General features: G+C 55.1%; 1 protein-coding gene across 1 annotated transcript; it reads left to right on the top strand.

Annotated features, from left to right (window-relative positions):
- Positions 1-458: 458 nt before the first annotated feature.
- CTNNBIP1 (catenin beta interacting protein 1) lies at positions 459-16,978 on the top strand (the record flags this gene model as incomplete). The annotated part of the gene is made up of 3 exons (XM_080693240.1): positions 459-554; positions 1,335-1,425; positions 16,920-16,978. 3 exons carry the CDS (start codon positions 459-461, stop codon positions 16,976-16,978), a joined length of 246 nt encoding a protein of 81 aa, XP_080549366.1.
- Between the last annotated feature and the right edge of the window lie 216 nt (positions 16,979-17,194).

Genomic DNA, 17,194 nt, shown 5'->3' with positions numbered 1-17,194 from the left:
GAACCTCATTGCGGGGTGGGGACTGGACTGCAAGGTAGAGCTGCTCTGAATTCTGACAGCACGCCGGTAGCCCCAGTACTTGGGAGGCTGAGACAGGAGGATTGCAGGTTTGAAGCCAGCCTCAGCAACCTAGCAAGACTGTTTCAAAATAAGAATAGGGCTAGGGGTGCAGTTCAGAGATAGAATGCTCCTGTGTTCCATCCTTCTACACCAAAAAGTAAAAATAAAAAAAGTGGTGGCCACGGGTCGGCCCCACGCCGTACCCACTCTGGACTAAAGCTCTCAGTGGGGTTGGCTCAGCAGCAAAGCAAGGGGGAAAGCGGGCAACTCATCAGGCACCAGCACTGCCAGGAAAGACCCCGGGGGGGCTACCAGGAGAGGTGTGGGCCGCCCACAGCTCTCTATCTGAGCATGTCTCCCCTCCTCCCCACAGGAGACCCCCGAGCTGGGCCAGGGGGATGAACCGCGAGGGCGCGCCCGGGAAGAGTCCGGAGGAGATGTACATTCAGCAGAAGGTCCGAGTGCTGCTCATGCTGAGGAAAATGGGATCGAACGTGAGTGCCCTGAGGGTGGGCAGGGGGACTGCGGGCACCTCCTGGCTCACCGTTCTCTGGGTTTGCCTCTGGGGCCAGTTTAGGTCCCCCAAGTGCAGAGCCCAGCATGTCTAGTTCTGGGGACAGTCTTCCATTCCATTCTCTGTTTCGGCCAGGAAGGTGACGGTCTGAAGGCCCTGACCTTCCTTTCCTCCCCCTGCCAGCCCCCAAGAGGCTTCTACCCAGGGGGCATGTGAGGTCAGCTGGGCGGGATGGGGACCTAGGGGACGGCAGGCATCCAGGTACAGGGGTGTCTTTCAGAAGAGAAGGATTCGGGCCGGGCGTGGTGGCACACACTTGTAATCCCCGCGCTTGGGAGGCGGAGACAGGAGGGTTGTGCAGGTTCAAAGCCAGCCGCACTGGCTTAAGAGACCCTGTTTCCAAATAAAAGTATAAAATAGGTCTGGGAGTGTAGCCCGGAGGTAGAAGGGTTCCATCCCCAGTACCACCCAAAAAAAAAGGAGAGAAGGATCCGGGACTGCCCATCAGCTCTCTGGACAGGCCTGTGTCTTCACACTGGCCCTGAGTCAGACTAGACTCTGGTCTCAAAGCCAGTGGGCCCCAAGAGCCAAGTGTTCAGGATGGGAGGGGTCTCATTCCCTCTGGAACTGAAGGGGTCAGATCTTGGGACCAGAGTTCCAGGGAGCAGAGGAGCCCCATGGGCTCAGGCCGCCTGGCAGGGCCCTTCCAGAGAGCTGGAAGAGGCTGGCTGCCTCTCACCACCGCGCCCTCTCTCCACAGCTGACAGCCAGCGAGGAGGAGTTCCTGCGCACCTACGCGGGCGTGGTCAGCAGCCAGCTCAGCCAGCTACCACAGCACTCTATCGACCAGGGTGAGTGGAGGCCAGCGGCCAGCACCGGGCAGGAGCTGGATGGATGACCCGTGGACTTGGGGCCGCAGGGAGAGGCCTCAGCTCCCTTCCACCCCAGGTCTCCTGCCTGCGCCTAGCTCCTACAGGTGGGAGCCAAGAAGAAGGCAGATGGTGGGATCCCTTTGTAGGCCTGGAGAGGACGAGAAGCAGAGCTGTTGGAGTCCTGTAACTGCGGAGGGTCTGGGGCTGCCTTCCCTTAACCTTCAGCCCGACCCTGCCAGCACAGCCGTCGCCGTTAGGGGAGGAGGCCGCTGTGGCTGGTGGGCCTCACAGGTGCCCCAGGGCCTTGGACGTCCTCATGAGCCTGTCTTCCTGGGTGACCCCCGTGAGCCTTGTGATCTTAACTAGCGCCAAGTGTCTACCGTGCGGCAGGCGCCGTGCCTGCAGTTGGTGTACTGTAGACAGCTCTCCTTCCCATACTCCGCAGAGTTGACAGACAAGGAAAAGGCTTGGAAGCAATGTCGTTGCCCTTGGTCACACAGCCAGATCCTGGCGGGCCCCAGGATGCAGACCCGCAGCTGGACTCTCCAGCCGCTCTTCACTGCTGTCCCCTCCCCTCTGACCCACCAGCCCACTGGGCAGCTCCGTGCCCTTGGCTCATAAGTGAGGCTGCCCGTCTCCAGAAGGCATATCCGGTGGCCAGGTATTCTGACCAGTTTAAGCTTCATTGGGATTCTTGGCCATAAAGTATTGCAACCTATGGCATGTCCAGACGTGAGCAGCTCCCAGGAGCAGAGTGCTGATGGGCGCATTTGCTGTGCCACCAGGCTGCAGCAAGACGGCAAGGCCGGCGTGCCAGGCTTCTGGGCATCTCAGACTCTACCCTGGCACTGACGCTGGGTGTGACCCAGCCTGTGCGCCTGGCTCAGCAGAATCCTTCCTGGGTGCTCCGGTGGCTTAGCAGTTCCCTGGGACACCACTCGCCACCCACAGCTTGCCTGGGCGTGGCTGCGTGCTGAGCCGCGCCTGCCTCACCCTCACCAGGTGTCTTGGGGAGAAGCCTCTGTCCTCCAGGTTCCACTGGGTTACCAGCTTCGGGCCTCACCTGCTTTACAAGGCAGGTCTACCAGAAAACCCCAGGCTCCTGAGTCCCTGGAGGACTCACCCTCCTCCTCACGCTGCCCCGGGTGCAGTGGTAAGGATGCCTCTAGTGGCCGGCCGTGGTGGTGTATGCTCGAAATCCCGGGACTTGGCGGCTGAGGCAGAAAGATATAAGATCAAGGCCACCTGCACAACCTGGTGAGATGCTGTTTCATAATAAAAACCACATAAGAGCTGGGGATGTGGCTCACCTAGGTTACTGTGTAATCCCAGTCTGTGGGAGGCTGAGACAGGAGGATTGCACGTTCTCAGCCTCAGCATTAGAGTCCAGCCTCCGCAATTTAGCAATTTGAAATTTTTATTTCAAAATAAAAATTTAAATAGTAGCTGGGCGTGGTGGTGCACTCATGTAATCTTAGTACTTGAGAGGCTGAAACAGGAGGGTTTATGTAAATAAATAAATAGATAAATAATGCTGAAGTAGAATGCCTGTGGGTTCGATTCCTAATACCACAAAAAGAGAAAGGAAAATTCTACTCTGCCACCTTCTGTGTCAGCAGAGCCTACATACTCAGGCCCTGCCCAGGTGGGACGGTACCCAGCATGCTGAAGCATCTGGTTAGGGGCCTGGAGTGATGCCTCCTGCCCACTAGGGAGCGCTGTCTCCCAGCAGAAGACAGGCAGCTCCACCCTGAGTATCCCAGAGACTGTGAAGGCTTCTGTAGCTCCCCTAGGGCCCCTCTGGGCAGATGGCCTGGGGCTGGCCCACCCACCCTAGGCAGTCTGCATTGCCCCTGGGGATCTGGCCATGACCTTGAGGAACACACACTTGCCTGCTTTGGATGGAGGAGTCTGGTATTTGAACATCCCTCCATCCTCAGCCACTTGGCAAGCTCCTGTTTCAATTTTTTTTTTTTTTTTTTTTTTTTTTTTTGCGGGTCTGGGGGTAGAACCCAGGGTCATTTGACCTTCGAGCTACACCCCCTGCCCTATTTTTTATTCTTTATTTTGAAACCGGGTCTCACTGAGTTGCAAAGGGCCTCACTAAGTAGCTGAGGCTGTCTGCGAACCACGATCCTCCGTTCTCAACCTCCCAAATGCTGGGATTACAAGCGTGCGCCACCACACCCGGCTCCCCTGTTTCAAAATTTAAATAAAGCTGGGCATGGGCATAGTGGAACACACTTGTAGTCCCAGTACTTGGGAGACTGAGGCTGGATCACAGGTTTGCGGCCAGCCTCAGCAACTTTGCAAGACTTTCAGCAATCTAATGAGACCCTGTTTCAAAAATAAATAAATAAATAAATAAAAAGCTTTGGGGGTATAGTTCGGAGGTAGAAGGTCCCTGAGTTCAATCCCCAGTAACTGAAATAAAATAAAATAAGATAAAGGGCTGGAAGTGTAGCTTAGAGGTAGAGTGCTCCTGGGTTCAATCCGCAGTGCAAAATAAAAAGGCCTTGGTCCTCTCCTGAGCTGGTGTGCACCTGCCCCTTTCTGCCCCTGTGTTTGCTGGCCGAGGGTCCCAGCCCTAAGCCCCTGCCTAGGGCTGTGTGGGTTCCAGGAGACCTTCGGTGCTTGGACTCGGATGGACCAAGTTCTGGGTCCAGGAATCAGGTCTGTCAGTAAGGCAGCGATCCTGTCTCCTGTCCCTGAGGGTGGCCAAGCCCACCTGACAGCCAGGCAGGGCTCGGATTTGAACCGAAGGGAATCAGCACTCTGGGAGGGCTGCCTTGCTGCAGGCCAGCCGCAGGGGGTGGCAGCGCGGGGAGCTGCTGCAGAGTGCTGAGCCTGTCCTCTCCTCACCAGGGCACGGCTCGGACGCACATCTGCTGTTTTTCCTGCCATGACATAATGTGTGTTCATTATGGGAAACTGGGGAGAGGTAGAAATAGCAGAAGGGTTTAAAGGACTGACTCCTGCTCCCTAGAGAGAACCACTGCTCATCTTTCTTCAGCTTCCCAGCTGTCTGTCTGTCCATCCTTCTTCCTTCCTTCTTTTTCTCTTTCCCTTCTTCCTTCCCTCTCTTCCTTCCTTTTTTCTTGTGGTACTGGGGACTGAACTCAGGAGTAATTCTACCTCTGAGCTACGCCCTAGCCTTTTTATATTTTATTTTGAGGCAGGGCCTTGCTAAATTGCTCGTGCTGACTTCCAATTTGCAATCTTCCTGCCTCTGCCTCCCAGTCCTGGGATTGCAGACATGTGCAACCGTGCCTGGCTTCTTTTAAAAATATGTGTGTCAAGCTGGATGTGGTGGTGCATGCCTGTAATCCTAGTACTTGGGAGGCTGAGACAGGAGGATCGCACAGGTTCGAAGCCAGCCTCCGCTACTTAGTGAGGCTCTCGGCAACTTAGTGAGACCCTGTTTCCAAATAAAATATAAAATAGGTCTGGGAGTATAACCCAGAGGTAGAAAAACCCCTGGGTTCCATCCCCAGTACCACACACAGAAAGAAAGAAAGAAAGAAAGAAAGAAAGAAAGAAAGAAAGAAAGAAGAAAGAAAACAGAATTAGACTGAGAGTTTACAAAAATGAAGTAAGTACATAGAAATGATTCTGAAGCCGGGCGTGGTGGGCACACGTGTAATCCCAGTATTTGGGAGGCTGAGACTGGAGGATTAGGGTTCGTGGACAGCCTCGGCTACTTAGTGGGGAACTCCATAACTTAGTGAGACCCTGTTTCAAAATAAAGAATCAAAAACAGTGCAGGGGAGTGTAGTTCTGAGGTAGAATGCCCCTGGGTTTCATCCCCAGAAACACACACAAAAAAGAAAGAAAGAAAGGAAGAAAGGATTCTGATCCCAAGTGTCTGTTTAACCAGAGACCTGGCTCCTAAGCACAACTTTTTTTTTTTTTTTCCAGTCCTAGGGATGGAACCCAGGGGCATCGACCTCAGAGCTGCACCCCCTGCCCAATTTTTCATTCTTTATTTTGAAACAGGGTGTCACTGAGTTGCGGAGGGCCTCACTAAGTAGCTGAGGCTGTCCGCGAACCGTGATCCTCTTGTCTCAGCCTCCCGAATGCTGCAATTACTAGCATGCGCCACCACGCCTGGCTTTATTTTTATTTTGAAATAGGGTCTCACGAGGTTGCTAAGAGCCTCACTGAGTTGCTGAGGCCGGCTTTGAAGCTTTGAACCTACTAGAAATCTTTGGTCTCAGCCTCCCAAAGTACTAGGATTACAGGTGTGCGCCACCATGCTTGGCTCAGTATAAACATTTACTACGCATCTCTGCTCCTAAACAGCTTCCAAGGAAACATCTTAGAGATTATGTCGTACGCAGTCATGTGGCTGGGCCAGCATTTTTTGGCCAGTTCCTTCTTGTTGGATCTTTGGTTCTCATTTCTATTTTGATCATAATTTCAGCAGATATTCACTAAGCTCTATGTGCCAGGTTCCTTGCCAAGTAGCACACAGTGGTGTCCCAGTGAGTCCTTACCGCAGCCCGTGCCAGAGGTGCGATTTGAGCTCCACTTTCTTTTCTGTTTTTGTTTTTTTGTTTGTTTTTGAGGGGGTTTTTTTTGTTTTGTTTTTTGTTTTGGTACTAATGATTGACCCCAAGGACATTCTTCCTCCTCCAAGCTATACCCCATTCCTTTTATTTTTTGTTTTGTTTTTGATACTGGGGATTGAACCCAGGGGCATTTGACCTCCGAGCTACACCCCCTGCCCTATATTTTATTCTTTATTTTATTTTATTTATTTTTTTTTTTTTGGTACTGGGGGTGGAACCCAGAGGCTTTCTACCTCCGGGATATACTCCCAGACCCATTTTATATTTTATTTGGAAACAGGGTCTCAATAAATTGCTGAGCGCCTCACTAAGTAGCTGAGGCTGGCTTCGAACCTGTGCGATCCTCCTGTCTCAGCCTCCGAGGTGCAGGGATTACAAGCGTGCACCACCACGCCCGGCTTTTATTCTTTATTTTGAAACCAGATCTCACTGAGTTGCAGAGGGCCTCGCTAAGTAGCTGAGGCTGTCCGCAAATCGTGATCTTCCCGTCTTCAGCCTCCCGAATGCTGGGATTACAAGTGTGCGCCACCACACCCGGCTCAGTTTTATTTTGAAAAGGTCTCACAACTTGCTGAGGATGGGCGCAAACCTACAATCTTCCTGTCTTAGCCTCCCAGGTGTAGGATTACAAGCGTGCGCAGGCACGCCCGGCTTATTTTTTATTTTGAGAAGGATCTTGTTAGGTTACTGAGTCTTGCTACCTTGCTGAGGCTGTCTTCAAACTTGCATTCTTCCTGCTCAGACTCCCAAAACCTGGATTGCTGGCTTGTGCCACCACACCCAGCTCCACGCTCTACTTTCACGATAAGTAAACCAGCTCAGAGAGGGCAAGCAGCCAGCGTGGGCCCAGCGCGGCAGGCACTTCCATTGTGCGTATATATCCCCACTTATTTTAGATAGGCTTGGGAGTGGCTCACGGGTGGCAGTGTGTCACGGAGGGGCAGGCGTGATGCAGGAGGACACGGCATTTCAGAAGGGGGCAGGATAGGCCGCCGAGAGCTTTCCGCTGCCGCTCCCTGGGCCCCTGCCTAGGCCTTTGAATTGCAGCGCTCGACCTGCAGGCTCTTGCTGTATCTGCTTTGCACTGGGCCAGGGCACCTAGTAGTGCCAGCGCCAGGTCCCTGGGTGTGTAGCACCTGGTAGCAGTTGCCTGCAGAATTGTTATCCTTGTGCCCACGTAAGCCCTTGTTCCGCATCCCAGGGCTCTCTCAGATGGGCTGGTTTTGTCCCGGAAGCTCCCGTCCTCTCTGCCTGGGGGCTTCCTGAGGACCTGCCTTGGTCGGCCTCTCCCCTCTTCTTGCCCTGTGCTGGCACAGGCGCCTGAGCCTATCGCGGCCGCCTCCTCCTCAGGGATCACTTTCTCCTGGAGACCTCAGGGAACAGCCCACTGTGGGCAGTAGGCTCTCTCTGTGTCCTGCAACTTTTCCTGGTTCCGGGTCTGCTGCCAGAGAGCCCGAAATAGGGCCCTTGGCCTTGGGATTAACACAGGGAGCCTTGTTAGGGTAACTGGTCACAGAGCCAGCAGGAGCCAGGTCTCTGAGGACGGCCCCCTCCTGCCTCCCCACTTAGCCCTGCTCTGCCTGCTGGCCCTCCCGCCTGCAGTGGGGGTGGCCTGCTGATCTCTGCTTTCCAGCCAGTGTGGAAAGTTCTCTGGAACCCGCCCCCACTGCCAGCCAGCCTCTGTTGTTTGAGTCCATCACAGAGCATTTCCCACCCCGCCCAGTGTCTCCCGTGCCTCCGCCCTCGCTCCTGGAGCCCCAGGCTCATCTTTCCTTTGGTGGAGCTCTTGACACACTGTGCTGGGCACCCCCAGGCCCCAGCCGCCCTGTGTTCAGGCTCAGCTCAGCTCCGAGTGCTTCTGGCTCAGAGCAGGTGTTTGTTACGTTAACCCGCAGATCCAGCCCCGTGGGCCGGGACTGTGCTCCCCATGGGCAGCTGGGCTTTGGCGCTGGCCCCGCACACCAGTCACTGGGGTTCTGGGTCTACTCTTTCCCTGTGTGTGGCTTCCAGGCTTCTCCCAGGGGCCCCGGCAGGAACAAGCTCTGCACTGAAATTAGAGTCAGGCCCAGGAGAATTCCAGTATGTGGGATGGGGGACGGAAGCTAATCTTTTTAAGTTTAATCAAGACTTACATGCGAATTACCTGTAACCTAATAACAGAATTGAGTCTGAAGTCACATATACATTGACTCAAACAGGCATCAACCAGGACTTGATGTATAACTTGTGTCACCGAAAGAGACAAAACCCAAGAATGCAGGCGGCTGTGCAGAGAGGCAGGGTGGCCCCAGCTCGGGGTCTGGTTCTGTGCACGGCTGCGCTGACTGTTCCTCACCAGTGTGATGCTTGTGTTGTGCAGGTGTGAGGATGGAACCAGGCGTGGTTGCACACGCCTGTAATCCCAGTACTTGGGATGCTGGGACAGGAGGATAGCAAGTTCAAGGCCAGCCTCAGCAACTAGTGAGGCCACTTCAAAATCAGGCTGGGGGTGTGGCTCAGAGGTAGACCCGACCCCAGGTTCAATCCTCAGGGTCAAAACCAAAAAACAAGCCCTCATACAATTCTTAGCACCCCTGATGAGAGGCTCTCACTGCAGGGAGCACCAAGGCCGCTCAGTCTGGCAGTTAGCCTGTTGTTGCCAGGAACCCCGCATGGCGTCACATGCCAGCCCTGCAGGACAGCCATGCATGAGCAGATGCATAAGCACTCTGGGGAGAGGAGCGGGCCACCCAAGAACCCACAGTGGCAGTGCTGCCTGCCTGTGCTGGACCTTGAGGGCCCACGGGCCCATCCTGTGGCCGCCTGGGAGGCATTGCAGGGCCAGGAGCCCGGGAGCCCCGCCCAGCCTGGTTCCTGCTGAGTTTTCCACACCTCCAAGAGTCTGGCGGACAGTTTCAGGGGGACGGTGAGTGGCTGGAAAGGCCATTAGCTGTGGATTGGATTTGTTCTGAAGCCTGTAGGGATCACCGGGGTCACCGCCTGCCTTAAGGGGAGGCTGGCCAGGTGGGATGGGGGGGGGTCCTGGGCAGGGCGGGTTAGAGATGCCCAGGTGATGTGGACACATTTCAGGGGAGGGACATTTAGGGCTGACTGTATGGCAGGGGTGAAGAGGTGGAGGTAGCCGGGCGTGGTGGCGCACGCTTGTAATCCCCGCGCTTGGGAGGCGGAGACAGGAGGATCGCGCAGGTTCGAAGCCAGCCGTGCTGGCTTAAGAGACCCTGTTTCCACATAAAAAAGTATAAAAATAGGTACTGGGAGTGTAGCCCGGAGGTAGAAGGGTTTCCAGGAACCCCGGTATCACGAAAAAATAAAAAAATTAAATTGAAAAACAAACTGGGTGCTGTGGAGACAAAATGTCCATCACATTTTGCAGAGAGTAAACTGAGGCTGGGTGTTCAGGGACTTCCATGGGACCTGCAGGTGGTCAGAGGCCAGCCCAGGCCAGGTCCCAGCTGCTGGGTCTTGGTATTGGGTGCACTGAGCTGCCCCCGAGCCCTCATCGGCTGGTCCAGGAGGCGGAGACAAGGGGTTTTTGCCAACAAGTGAGAGCGCTGGCTGCCGCACGGCCTCCTGTGCCGCAGCGTTGTCAGCCTGGGGCCCCGTGGGCGCCAGAGCCTGGTGCCACTCTGGCTGCTGACACCTTGGTGAGTCCGAGGCCACTGTTCCCATAGCAACCCAAGTGTCTTGCTGCCTCTGGGTAACACCATCCCCTGGGGACTCCAGCACAGAGCTGAGATGTATGGAACATCTTGCAGGCCTAGGCTGCTAAAAATAGCTCACACTGCCAGTGGTGCTGGTTCACTCAGGGGAGACCCAGTCCTGGTGGCACCCCAGCCCCAACCCCTCTTCCCTTTGGAGGACCCCCTGGGGCCTGCTTTTCCAGGCAGCACCTCCTCAGAGCTTAGCAGAGCCATCACAGTGTTGGCGCAAGGAAACAGGCACCTGTTGGCATTCAAGCAAGGTAGCGAGCTCATGGGGCTGGAGGCCGCAGCCAAGAGTCACGTGGTCAGAGAAGGGACCAGGGCGTCCAGGGTGGGACCAGCCCTGGACAGCTTGGAGCATGCAGGGGTTTCTACGTGTGACCAGGATGGCCCGGGCTTCCAGCTGCGTTTGCCAGAGGATTTGGAAGTGCTCAGCCAAGTTGACTCCCTGGCTGTTGACCGGCACAGAGGGGCTCTGCCATCAGCCATAGGAGTCTGGAGACTCAGGCCTCAGGGTTGGGCTTCTGAGCTTCTCAGGTGCCTTGCAGGGACCCCCCCCCCCCTTAGGTGTGAGGCCCCTTAGAGTGCCGGAGTTGCCCAGTACCTGGCCCCAGATCGGCCAACACAGAAACTGCCCCAGGAGGCCTCAGCCAACAGAGACCAGAGCTACACTGGTTCTTTGGGATGGCTCCCTATCCCCAGGAAGCATGGTCGTCATGGCGTGGTCCCAGCTTTCCTTCAGTAATACCTCTATAGGGCTCTGGGCACCCAGGGTCTTGCAAACTTTGGGAGCTAAGTGAGGCTTTTTGTACCCTTCTCTTTTTTTGTACTGGAGATTGAACCCATGACCATCAAGCTCTACCCCCAGTCCTTTTTATTTTATATTTTACATCTTTTTTGTTGGTGTTGTACTGGGGATAGAACCCAGGGCCGTTCTACCTCCAAGCTACACTCCCAATCCTATTTTTTATTCTTTATTTTGAAACAGGGTTTCATCGAGTTGCAAAGGGCCTCACTAAGTAGCTGAGGATGACAGTGAACTACGATCTTCCTGTCTCAGCCTCCTGAATGCTGGGAGTACAAGCATACGCCACCACGCCCGGCTTATTTTATATTTTGAAACAGGGTCTCATGAAGTTGCTGAGGCTGGTCTTGAACCTGTGATCCTCCTGTCTTAGCAGCCCAAGTACTGGTTCTTAGGGGGTGGGCCACCACACCCAACTAAATAATTTTAAATAAATGTTTAATAATTTAAATAAATTTTAATATTTATTTATTTATTTATTTATTTATTTGAGGTACTGGAGATGAAACCCATGGGCATTCTACCTCTGAACTATACCCCCAGCCCTATTTTTTATTCTTTATTTTGAAACAGGGTCTCACTAAGTTGCTGAGAGCCTCACTAAGTAGCTGAGGCTGGCTTCGAACCTGTGCGATCCTCCTGTCTCAGCCTCCCAAGCACAGGGATTACAAGTGTGCACCACCACACCTGGCTTATTCTTTATTTTGAAGCAGGGTCTCACTGAGTTGCAAAGGGCTTCACTAAGTAGCTGTGGCTGTCCACGAACCTGTGATCTTCTTGTTTCCGCTTCCCAAGTACTGGGCTTATAAGTGTGTGCCACTGCACCCAACTCCCCTTCTCTTTTTCTGAGGTAGGGTTTGCCCCCAGGGCTGTTTCTCCCTCCCTGGCCACCTCTGAACCCTGTTCTGAGCTGGACTTTGCAGATTGCCAAGTTGGAGAAGCCCTGGCCGGGAGTCAGCTGTCCTGCACGGCGGCGCTGTGGCAGAAAGAAGGCAGCAAACACTCAGAAGGTCCAGTCCACACGAGGACGCCCCCCTCCCCCAGGAAGACAGGCCTGCGGCGGAGTCTGGGGCACTCTGGAGGTGGGCAGGGCTAAAGATGGAGGAGGAGGCCTGCACTTTTCACCCCTGTGGCCTGGGCTGGCCTGTTCTCTGGGATGCAAATTAGGGACTTGCATAGCTTGAGCTCAGCTGGAATTTCCTGGGAAAGTGCCTGGAGCTCCCTGGGCTTCCCAGGCCAGGCGGGAGTGCAGTAGCCTCGCCCCAGGCTTCAGTAGCTCCCAGCCCCTTTTTCCTGCTCTTTTTTACACACACACCCCCAACACACTGATACAGCTCTCACAGCCGCCTGGCCAATAGGACCACGTTCTCACGGCTCCGGAAGTGCATCAAGCCGCCAGGATTATTCATGAAAAGTCTTGAAAGACTTTAACTTCCAGCTCAAATGGCTAGGGGTCTCTGCCAACTCTGGGGCCTCTTTCCAAAGCACACTGGCCAAGTGGAGTGAGTGCTGGTTGGAGCTCGGCCTCCAGCACCATGATGTGAATTCATCCCGAGCTGCAAACAGGCCAGTGACCCCATTGTCTGGCTCCCGCCCAGGCCCAGGGCCAACTAACCCTTTTCTAAGCTCCGCATATTTGTCATTTTTCTCTCCCCAGTCACTTGACTGGCTCCATTAAAGAGGCCATGCTGGCTCTGGGCACGCAGTGGGGGCCAGCTGGGTGCCTTCCTCCTGGCCAGCGCCTGGCCCTGCTTCCCAGATGGTGAGCCTGGGTGGACGGCGGGAAGGTGGGGCAGGTGGCAGGCCCTCTCGGCACAGCTGTCTTGGTTCCGGGTCCAGTCTTCTACAAGCCCCCTGCCCCCCTCCCCGTTGCCTTCTTTTTTACTATGGGTCTTGGTTCCATTTTCATGGTGGTAGAAAGGTGGATCCAGCCTCTGACAGGAGGCTGACCGGCTCTGGGAACTGGGGCAAAGCAGTTAGTTCTTCTAGGAAAAAATGGCCAAGTGCCTTGTAGTGGCCAATGTGGGGTTCGAGGGTCTGGGCCTGGGTCCTCCCTCACCAAGCTGCCTCTTCTATAAAACAAGAATTTAGGCTGGGTGCAGAGGGGCACACCTGTACCCCCACGGACTCAGAAGGCCCAGGCAGGAGGATTGCAAGTTCAGGACCGGCCTTAGCCGGGTGTGGTGGGCACACTTGTAATCCCAGCATTCAGGAGGCTGAGACAGGAGGATCGCGGTTCGCGGACAGCCTCAGCTACTTAGTGAGGCCCTCTGCAACTCAGTGAGACCCGGTTTCAAAATAAAGAATAAAAAATAGGGCTGGGGGTGTAGCTTGGAGGTAGAATGCCCCTGGGTTCCATCCCCAGACCTGCAAAAAATAAAAAAAGAAAGAAATCAGGATGGGGTTGTAACTTGTAGTTAGTATGTCCCTGAGTTAAATTTTCAGTATCACCAAAAAATAAATTTTAAAAAGCTGGGTGTGGTGGTCCACGCTTGTCATCTCAGTACTTGGGAGGCTGAGACGACAGGAAGATGGCAGGTTCTCAGCCAACCTTGGCAACCTTGTGAGGCCCTCTGCAACTTAGTGAGTCCCTGTTTCAAAATAAAAAACATAAAAAATAAGGCTAGGGGTAGAGCTCAGAGGTAGAATGCCTCTGAGTTCAATCCTTGGTACCACAAAAAGAAGTTGAGTGTCAGCAGAGGTGCCCTGGGAGGAGCAGGCCTGGTCTGTAGGATGGAGAGTGCGGAGGGGACGGTTTCCCCAGGAGAGTCCCAGGGATGCCTCTGGTTCCTTCCTGGTCAGAAACGTGGACTGCCTAGTTGAGCAACTTATTTTCCCTTTTTGGTGACGGGGCCAATTTTTTTGGGGGGGGGGCACTGGAATTGAGCGCTCCTCTGAGGGGCACTCCAGCTCTGGGCTACATCCCCAACACCCCCTTTTTTGCGGTACTGAGGATGGAACCCAGGGGTATTCTACCTCCGAGCTACACCCCCTGCCCTATATTTTATTCTTTATTTTGAAACAGGGTCTCACTGAGTTGCAGAGGGCCTCTCTAAGTAGCTCAGGCTGTCCGCAAACCGTGATCCTCCTGTCTCAGCCTCCCAAATGCTGGGATTACAAGCGTACGCCACCACGCCCTGCTTTATTCATTCATTCATTCATTCATTCATTCATTCATTCATTTGTGGGGAGGGGTATTGAGGATTGAACCCAGGGGCATTCTCAGAGATACACCTCTATCCCTATTTTATTCCTTATCTTGAAACAGGGTCAAAGCGGGCGTGGTGGCACACTCTTGTAATCCCCGCGCTTGGGAGGCTGAGACAGGAGGATTGCACAGGTTCAAAGTCAGCCTCAGCTACTGAGTGAGACCCTGTTTCCAAATAAAATATGATATAGGTCTGGAGGTAGAAAGCCCCTGGGTTCCACCCCCAGTACCACCAAAAAAGAAAGAAAGAAAGAAAGAAAGAAAGAAAGAAAGAAAGAAAGAAAGAAAGAAAGAAAGAAAAAGATGAAACAGGGTCTCACTAAATTGCGGAAGGCCTCACAGGTTGCTGAGGCTGGCCGGGAACCTGTGATCCTCCTGTCTCAGCATCCCAAGTACTGGGATCATAAGCGTGCACCACCACACCGGCTTTATTTCATGTTTTGAAATAGTCTCCATACATTGCTGAAGTGCTCACGAAGGCGCTGAGGCTGGCCTCAGGCCCGTGATCCTCCCAAGCACCAGCATCCCAGCATGCTGCGCCAGGCCTGGGGAAGTCAGCGCCTGGGCCAGAGGCCTCCAGTGTATGACCAGACCCTCGTTGCAAGACAAGCCCCTGGACAACCAGTGAAGAAGACAGGCCAGAGAATGCTCTGGAGGAATCCATCCCCTCCTCAGCCCCAAAGAGCAGCAGGAAACAGCAAGAGCTTTAGAAAGAGGATGGGCAGGGTGGAGGGGTGGGCAGCAGCCCCAGCCTCAGCTTTTCTTCCTTCAGTGCTGGGGTTGGAACCCAGGGCCTCCCCTCTGCTGAGCAAGCACTCTACTGCCAGCTACACCCAGCTCCCCCCACTTTTTATTTATTTATTTTTTGGTAGTGCTGGGGATTGAACCCAGGGGCATTCTACCTCTGAGCTACACCCCAGCCCTGTTTTTTATTCTTTATTTTGATCTTAGCTTATTTTTTTTTAAGGGGTTCTTTTTTTTTTTTTTTGGTCTTTTTTTGGAACCAGGGATCGAACCCAGAGCGCCACACCTGCAGAGCAGGCGCTTCGCCACTGAGCTACATCCCGGCCCCTTGTTCTTTATTTTGAAACAGGGTCTCACTGAGTTGCAGAGGGCCTCACTAAGTAGCAAAGGCTGACTGCGAACCCCGAACCCTGATTCTGCTGTCTCAGCCTCCCAAATGCTGGGATTACAAGTGTGCCACCATGCCCAGCTCCTTCTTTTCTTTTGAGACAGGATCTCCCTAAGCCTTGTACTTGCAGTCCTGCCTCAGCTGCCCAAGTAGCTGGGATTCCCAGCATGCTCAGCAGGGAGGCTGGCTAATGAGGCTCTGAGTCCAAGCGCAGGAGGGGCCACCATCTGGCAGTGTGGGAAGTGGGGCTCCTAAAAGCTTTCGCTTCCTTGAGTCCCCGTGTGACCTTGAGAAGGTTACTTCTTGGGGTACAGGGCACAGACCCTGCTGGGCAGGCTGGAGCCCAGAGCCCAGCCCCGAGGCTGGTCTCCACCAGTGGCCTGTTCCCTCTGCAGACTCACCGTTCCCTCCTGGGGCAACCAGTGCTATTTTTGTGCCTGCAGCTCACTGCAGAGGCCCAAGGTCCCTGCGAGAAAGCCCAGGAGCAGGAAGCCAGCAGGCCAGGCGTCTTCTGCCGCCACCCCCACTCTGTTGCAGGCTTGCTCCAGCCCCTGCCTGGCTGGGGAGGCCCCCTCAGAGAAGCCAGCATCTGTTAGGTAACAGCTCAGCAGCCATCGGGGTGTGATGTCATCTCGGAGTCTGTGGTTGCTAGGACAATTCCGCCTGCAGTGCTATTGCGTGGTCCAGGACTCGGGCGAGAACAGAATGTTCCCGAGAAGACAAGGAAGCGTTTGTAGGTCTCTCCAAAGGAGCTTCATCCTAGGAAGCTCCTTTCTAGAAGCTCATTTTTCTTTTCAGGAATAGATGTGTGGCAACGGGCAGAGGCCCATGAAGCCAGAGCCAGGTGGGCTGGCAGGTCATCTCCCTCAGCAGCACCTGGGCACGGCCGGGCACATCCCTCCTGCGCACCCCCAAGGTTGGGTGTCTCTCCTGCTGTGGCCTGGCCTCAGAGGGGATTCCCCTGTGGACGGACCAGGTGGCCGCGCCGTCAGCCTGTCCACTGGCCAGAGGCCCTGCCGAGCACCGTCCATAGCCGCTCACCCTTGGGTGGCCCTGCCTGTCCCTGCCTTTCCAATCTGCTGCCTCCCGGGGGAGAATTCTTCACAGAGGAGAAGCAAGTCGGAAAGGCCGGGACAGCTTTAGAAAGGCCGAGAGCTGCCGGGCGTGGTGGCGCATGCTTGTAATCCCCGCGCTTGGGAGGCAGAGACAGGAGGATCGCGCAGGTTCGAAGCCAGCCGCGCGCGCTGGCTTAGGAGACCCTGTTTCCAAATAAAAATGTAAAAATAGGTCTGGGAGTGTAGCCCGAAGGTAGAAGGGCTTCCGGGAACCCCAGTACCACCAAAAAAAAAGGCCGAGAGCCACAGGACCTGGGGACGGGGCAGCTGGGGCCCGCTGCTCACCTGGCACCTCCAGAGCAGCTCTTTGCCCGCCCCTGGCAGGGAGGGGGAGCAGGTCAGCATTTAAGCCCCCCCCCCCCCCCCCGGCCTCTGCTGGCTCCATGTCAGAGCCTGTCTTATGGAAAACAAGACAAAGGAAGTGATTTCATGAGTGCCTGGACCAGAGTCTCCAATTCAGGGAAATAATACGGGTCGGGGGCATTATCTGCCTTGTCGAGCCAGGCCAGCAGCTGGCAAGGGCCTGGCCAGGCGCCTTTGAGCAGGTGCTGGGTTTGGGCAGAGGATAAGCTGTTAAAACCAGAATGGGCCAGATCCTCCAGAGGATCAAGACCTGAGTCTTGAAAGGAGGAAGGGGGCTCCAGGGCCCTGGGCTGTGGTGAACTTGGAGCAAGGGGAGGAACCCTGGCTCCCCTCGGCCTGCAGCCCTGACCCTGGCCAGCCTGGCCTCTGTAGCAGGGCTGCTGGCACCCGCCCTTCGCCAGGCTGCAGGTGCAGGGCAGTCCAGAGGGGAGATGGGCTTCCTGGGAGTACTTGGGCGGTGGGAACGCTTTGTGTACGTGGTGGGGGGGGGGAGCTGGTGCTCCAGTCGGGCTGCAGCCTTCCCGCCTTGTCCCATGCAGCAGCAGGGGCCCCAGCCATTCTTGTCCTCTGGCCTGCAGGTGCGGAGGACGTGGTGATGGCGTTTTCCAGGTCGGAGACGGAGGACCGGAGGCAGTAGCTGCAAGCCCCTTGGATGGAGCACCCTGGCAGCTGTCAGGGGCCAAGAGACCTGCGTGGCTCCTTGGCCAGCTGAGTGGCAGCAGACCGCCTGCCTGCCCCCGCCCCTGCCCCCCCAGGCCACTCAGCGGGGCTGGCACCAAAGAGCCGTCAGTGGTGCGTTTACAATTGGCTTAAAGGGATGGACTCGTGATTGGCTGCAGGAAGAAACCTTTTT

The sequence above is a fragment of the Muscardinus avellanarius genome (genome assembly GCF_963383645.1).
Source record: "Muscardinus avellanarius genome assembly, chromosome: 3".
In the NCBI taxonomy this organism is placed as follows: domain Eukaryota; kingdom Metazoa; phylum Chordata; class Mammalia; order Rodentia; family Gliridae; genus Muscardinus; species Muscardinus avellanarius.
The sequence above is the reverse complement of the archived record's forward strand: the minus strand, read 5'-3'. Positions and strand labels throughout refer to the sequence as shown.